We start from the raw sequence: 7,214 nt of genomic DNA, 5'->3' as shown, positions 1-7,214 counted from the left end.
CTTGTATGTGTATATGTGTGTGTGTAAAAGCCGATGTTATACACACAAAACTGCACGTGTGCTATTAAAGTGTGAAAATAAATCTAATGTGTAAATATAGAAGCACTCATGTATCTGTATGTACCATGTAGGACCACATATACACACACACACATTACTATCAATAAACCTTTACACAAACGATCGTGTAAATATGTGAACGTGTAATAAACGAGTGCTAATGACAACCTTCAAGAGAGAGAGAGAGAGAGAGAGAGAGAGAGAGAGAAGACAGAGAGAGAAAAAAGACAGAGAGAGAAAAAGAAAGAGAAGAGAGAGAGAGAGAAAGACACACACACACGCACGCACACATCCATAGATGCACGCACACACGTACACAAATTATGCCAACAAATTTTGTCGGCAAGCTAAGCTCAGACTACTTCAAACAAATAGAGAGAAATAGAATGGAAAAAGCTACAACACATTAAAACTATTGATACAATTGCACAGTTTATTGGGTAATACTTTATTCTCACATTTACTTTATCTGCATGTCGTTGGCTTTCAAGAGGCATTCAGCATGAAACGAGTCAAGATGATACGAAGCAAAATAACAAGATGATATTACTTCAGATGTAATATGTTTAATTTTTTTTCTCTCTCTTTCTCTCTCTCTCTTTCTCTCTTTCTCTCTCTCTCTCTCTCTCTCTCTCTCTCTCTCTCTCTCTCTCTCTCTCTCTCTCTCTCTCTCTGCAAAGCAATCAATTAATGACTACAATTAATTTTTTTACTTATCTAAAAATAAAAAATTAATTCTGCATAAAAATTAGCGGAGGAATTAATTAGAATGCACTGAAAGCCACGTACGGAACACGCGAAACGATGCAATTCAAAAGTTTTTTCACTCTCTCTATCTTTTTACTTATTCACCCTTAACTTTCTCTGTCTCTCTCCTCTCTCTCTCCTCTTTCTCTCTTCTCTTTCTCTCTCTTTCTCTATCTCTTTCTCTCTATTTTCTCTACTTCTTTCAGTATATATAACCACACAATACATAAGCAGACGGCCAAGCGTCACGCAATGTTTATAATCCAACCCACCATTCGGTATTATGAAACTGCATGTGCATGTTTAAAATAAATTATTTAAAAAAATATTTTTAAATAAATAAATATATATATATGTGTGTGTGTGTGTTTGTGGGTGTCTGTTGGTAGGTGTGTGTGTGTGTGTTTGTGTGTGTGTGATGTTTTATCTCTTTAATTAATATAACATTTCCGCAATGTAATCACTCAATGACAACACTTCAGCCGAATGAACAAGTGAGATTATAAATTATATATGTGTATACGTGTGTGTGTGTTTGAGTGTGTGTTTGCATGTGTGTGTTTGCGTGTGTGTGTGCATGTGTGTGTGCATGTTGTATCCTAATATACGATACGATATATTTATCATATTTGCACACAAACACAAACACAATGTAATAAGGATAAAACAAACACATAACACACAAACACACACACACACACACACACACGCACACATACATACATAGTTATATACACAAAACACTTCATATGAACGCAACATAAAAATATATACGTATATAATAGGACGAAGCATGGCTGCAAATATTAACGCATTGGGACGTGTGTTTATTGACACGCGATATCTGTCACTAGCAAAGCAAATCCTATCTATATATATATATGTATAGTATTGTACGAATTCTACAGAATATATATATGTATATATATAGCAAGATAGAGAAAGAGAGAGAGAGAGAGAGAAAAAGAGAGAGAGAGAAAGAGAGAGAAATAGAGAGTCTAAATATCAGTTAGTTAAAAATAAAACACATCATTATCTATTTCTCAATCTTTTGTTTTCATTCATTACTTATGTGTGTAAATATAATATATATATACATATGCATACGTACATGTGTGTATGTATAAATTTGTGTGTATATATGTGTGTGTGTGTGTGTGCGTGTGTGTCTGTGTGTGCGTGTGCGCGTATAAGCACAAGGTTGAAGAAGATTAAAGAGAAAGTGCAATTTAAATGTAAGCTCTCACCTGCGACACGTGCGAAACTATGGACTATATATACACAAACATGCACAGATACAGGCACATGTACACACGCACACACACATACAAACGAACAAACATACACACAAACGCACAGAAAATACAAAAATGTATTTAGTATATTTATAACATACAAAAATCTGCATATGGCTATATATTTACGTCCTGAAGTATCGTGTGACAGTGTGTGTGTGTGTTGTGTGTGGTGTGTGTGTATAATGTTATAATTGAATTGAAGAGTGTTTGTGTATGCGTGTGTGGTGTTTATTATGCGTGGTGTGTGCGTGTGTGTGTGTGTTGTTCAATTATAAGCCATTATTAATCAGATATTAATTTAATTAGCTATTTATAAATTTTATTGGAGAAAATTCAAAAATATCGACAATTAATATTTAAAAATGGATTATGAATTGAACTCATACGGTCTTATATAGACCATATTTTATATAATATTTTATGAATTCTACCGAATTGTTGGCATTAATCAGTTTAAAGTTTATCATTTCAATTTTTTTTTTTGTTATTCTAGTTATTTATTTGTGTCGCAGATGTACTTGAATTTCATTTAATTTGTTCGGTTCAGTTGTCAAATTTTTAAATTAATTCTTAGGAAGAACTTTAGAATAATGAAAAATCTTAGGAAAGGTATGTGTTGGTGGGGTCATATAGTATGTATGTATGTCTGTCTGTGTGTCTTTTTGTGTGTTTGAGTGTCTATGTGTGTGTGTCTGTGTTGTGTATGTGTGTGCATGTCTGTCTGTCTGTAAGTGTTTGTCTGTGTGTGTGTGTTTGTATGAGTGTGTGTGTTTGTCACTGTGTGTTTTTGTGTTGTGTATGTATGTGTGTATAATATACTTACATAACAAGCATATTATTAACCAAAATACTATAAATGCTATTGATAATACTAATTAGCAATTACTGATCACGAATATAATAATTCTGATATTGATTAATATGATGGTCGTCAAAAGAATATTCATTCATACATTCATTTATTCACTCATTCATTCATTCAACCATTCAAAACATCAAAGAAATAAAACCCTGATAACTAATGAATTGTTGTGTTTAGCTACAAGCAACAAAATGAATGAGCGATCGTATGTGCTGGCAAATTTAAAGCAAGTAAAGCCTCCTTTTACTTAAATATTCATCAACAACATACTACAAATTTTTATTCAAAAATTTTCTAATTTGTATACAGAAAAATAAAGCACACACACAAACACATACACACACACACACACACTAGCAGACCTACTTACACATACATGCGAACATACATACACACATGCACGCACATTTAAACAGCATGCATTATATTTACATCAACATTCAGACCTAGCAGTCAGACAGACAAATATTTGTAAACATAAACACAAACATTTACAAATGGACGAATTAAATGGACACATTTTCGTGCATACGGAGGAACAAAAAATACATTGACAAATACACGGGCAGACACAGACAGACAGACAAATACACACACAAAGACACAAGCAGACAGACAGACAGATCCATGAACTAACCGCTTATCAATTGTTCTAGATCGAAAATTTTCACACAAGATCGTCCATCGAGAGCAAGTCGTTTAAAACGCGTTAGACTTTAATATGAAAAAAAAATATCTACGATCTCTTAAAATCAGTAATAGCAATTAAAAAAAAATATTTATACACAATTAATTTTCAATAGAGTCGTAAAAATAATTATCTAATGAATTGCGAATGAATGTATTTCATTTTTTGATGCTGCTAATAGTCTGACAGTTAATCGGAAGATTTTCTCTTTCAACGCGATTTGTCCTTTTTATAAGCAAGCACAACGCTTTTTATATCAATCTATGTATACTTGAGCAAGCAATTTGTTTCATAGCTTTTCAGTCTGCATTTTATATATGTTACATACGTATACATACATACAGACAGACATACATACGTACATACATACATACATACATACATACATGCATACTTTCATACATACATACATACTTTCATACATACTCACTAAGCAACATGGAGCAATAAAAGACCACCATATATTTTGCTGAATAAAAAAAGATTGTTTCTATATATATATATATATATATATATTATTTTGGTTGGCTAGTTTGTTGGTCCTCCCCCAGTCAATGATGTCTAGAACTGCTCATGCATGCGAGCGACAGAAGAATATTTCACTAAATTCACCACCTTTCTGCCTGCTAAAATCAAGGTACTCAGTCTTAGTCTCTGAGCGTTGAAAGCAGCGGTTCGAAAATATGGCAGATGACAATTCTGGCTGAAATGAAGAACATCAACTCGCTACAACTGTGACGTGCATCAGCTGAGCTGCCCGATGAAGAATAGAAACATTGTTGATTTAAAAAATTGAGTGAAATATTTGGGTGAGCTAGTTTTGCTTTCTGTTTGTAATTGCCTTCGAAAGAGCTTCAAAATTCACTACAATTTTTTTGCAAGAGAGGTTTCTAAGCATTACTCCACAACCGCAATGTATGTATCTCAGAGCAATGCAAAACTGGGGTGGCTTTCAAATCTTATAACTTGTTCAAACTGCTTGTCGATATTGAAATGTAAATTAGTTGGGTAAATTTGGTGTTAGAATTTTAATGTTAGTGTCGCAATTTTTAAAAAATCATGTTAAACAGTGCACGTGCCAAGTGTATGAGAAAAAATTAAGCCAAAAAACCATAAAAAAATAAAATTGCAATTATAAAGTTTTTACATCGAATGAATGAATGAATTAGTGAATGAATGAATAAATGAATGAATGAATGAATGAATGAATGATTGAATGAATGAACGAACGATCGAAAAGCAAATGAATTAATGGATGAAAGTTAAAGGAAAGGAAGGATTAAACAAACAATCAAATGAATATGTAAATGTGAAGTTTGACATGAGCAACCTATTATACAATACAAATGCAAATATATATATTTTATATATATTAGGGTGTCCCGAAAAATTTTTTTTAAAATTTCGCAATACAAGACCTTTTGAAAGTTGCCAATTTGATCATAAATTACGAAAATAATCATACAAATTAAATTAAATTGCAACTTCAGGGTTCTACCAAATTTTAAAGTTTTGAAAAATGGCATTTTTTGTCTTAATATTTTGTGCCACTTAACGTCGAATCCGAATCATAATTAAAATGTTATATATGTTCTTTGTTTTGTTTACATGTGATAACTTCACATTGTTTTAATTTGTATGCATTAGCGTTTTCCTGGTTGTTTTAAATTTTTCTAGTTTGAGTTAGCAAATTCACTAAAATTTCAGTTTCTGAAGACATGATTTTAATTGTAAGCGAATTCTATTAAACTAATCTTATTATTTTGCTATAAAATTTTAAAATTAGAAATGTTTGATTTTCATCTTTCAGAAAATGAGTTCAATGCGTAGCGATACCGTATGGGATATATTAGGTCCATATGATGAACTTAACGAACGGCAGCTACCAACCATAGGGGATGTCATTAAATTTATTTTATTTGTTAGGAATGACCTGAAACTAAAATGTAATGGCAAGGATCCATTCAATTTAAACATTTATTCAGTTGTATCTAAAAAAATTCAAAATATCTGGATAAAAGCTTTCATTCCAATCGTATCTAATGATCGAGTTTTACAACTCTTAAAATCTTATTTTGAAAAATATCTCACTTTGAAAAGATATCCCAAGAGCAAAAGACATGATAGTTTTGAGAAAAAACTGAAATGTTTTTCAGATTTATCAAAGAGGCTTTTTGATGTGGCTTCTTGTAAATGTGTCTTTGAAGCATGTGTATGTTTGAAAAATAAAAAAGTTCCTGTTAACGAAAGACAATTTTTGATCGATCAGAGAAATGAGAGAAAAATGGCTATAGGTGGCATCGATAAACAAGAAACGGTCAGATTGAGGAAACGACAGGCAAGACAATTTGAACGTTCAATGAAAGGAGTCAAAAAGTTTTGCTCAACACAAGGTTCTAATATTGTTTCAACAGCTTTGGATGAAGACGAGACGCATATCAATTTTTCCAAAACCAACCTGGCAACAGAAACACTTCTGACAAACCTGTCATTTACAAATATACCAATAACATCATTCGCTAATCGAAATTTACTGCAGTTACCAACATTGGCAAAAGTTTGTGATAGATATCGATTGTCTACACGATCTGCTGCTGCTGTTGCTTCTGCCGTTTTAGTTGACGTAGGTCTGGTTTCAAATGAAGACTCAACTCTAGTAATAGAGAAAAATAAAGTACACAAGCTGTATCAAAGGCCAGAAAAAATATATTTCAAAATATTAGCGAAGTTTCACTAAACAGCATTTATTTTGATGGTCGAAAAGACAAAACGTTGGTGAATAAAAAAATAGGAGTTCGTTACCATCGCAAAGTGGTTTTAGAAGAACATATTTCAATTTTATCAGAACCTAATTCTATTTTTTTGGGACACACATCGCCACACCGCCACCGCAAAAGAAATCTTTACTTCAATCATAACTTTATTAAAAAATCGAAATTACAATTTAAATGACGTAATTTGCGTTGGATGTGATGGAACTGCAACTAATACCGGGTGGAAAGGTGGTGTAATTAAATACCTTGAAGAGTATTTGGATAGACCTTTACAATGGTGTGTTTGTATGCTTCATGCTAACGAGCTACCTTTTCGTCATTTATTCTTGGCTTTAGATGGCTGCACTTCAGGTCCTAGAGAATATTCAGGGCCTATTGGAAAACAATTAGCTACTTGCGAAAATAAAACTACGTTGCTTTTTCAACCACTGACCGGTCATTTGCCTGATTTAACGAAAAATGTAGTTAATGAACTGAGTACAGATCAAAAATATCTCTATGAAATATGACAAGCAGTATTAACTGGTTCCTGTAGTCCTGAGCTCGCAAACCGTTAACCTGGAAATCTATATCATTCAAGATGGCTTACTTGTGCCAACCGTTTACTTAGACTATATGTAAGTATTCCTGATCCATCAGAAAGTTTGCAAATACTTGTCGAATATGTAGTTAAAGTATATGCTCCTATTTGGTTTTCAATTAAACAAAAAACATCTTTTAAAAATGGAGCTAAACATATTTTTAATTTAATTTTATTCTCTCGATATTTACCAACAAATCTAAGA

At 32.4% G+C, this 7,214-nt stretch overlaps 1 protein-coding gene across 1 annotated transcript; it reads left to right on the top strand.

Moving 5' to 3' along the window:
* Positions 1 to 5,468: 5,468 nt before the first annotated feature.
* Positions 5,469 to 6,392, top strand: HELRODRAFT_176489 (hypothetical protein; the record flags this gene model as incomplete). The annotated part of the gene is made up of 1 exon (XM_009023847.1): positions 5,469 to 6,392. One exon carries the CDS (start codon positions 5,469 to 5,471, stop codon positions 6,390 to 6,392), a length of 924 nt encoding a protein of 307 aa, XP_009022095.1.
* Positions 6,393 to 7,214: the final 822 nt, after the last annotated feature.

The sequence above is a fragment of the Helobdella robusta genome (genome assembly GCF_000326865.2).
Source record: "Helobdella robusta unplaced genomic scaffold HELROscaffold_38, whole genome shotgun sequence".
Classification (NCBI taxonomy): Eukaryota; Metazoa; Annelida; class Clitellata; order Rhynchobdellida; family Glossiphoniidae; genus Helobdella; species Helobdella robusta.
Note: the sequence above shows the minus strand (reverse complement) of the source record. Positions and strands in the feature narration are given on the sequence as shown.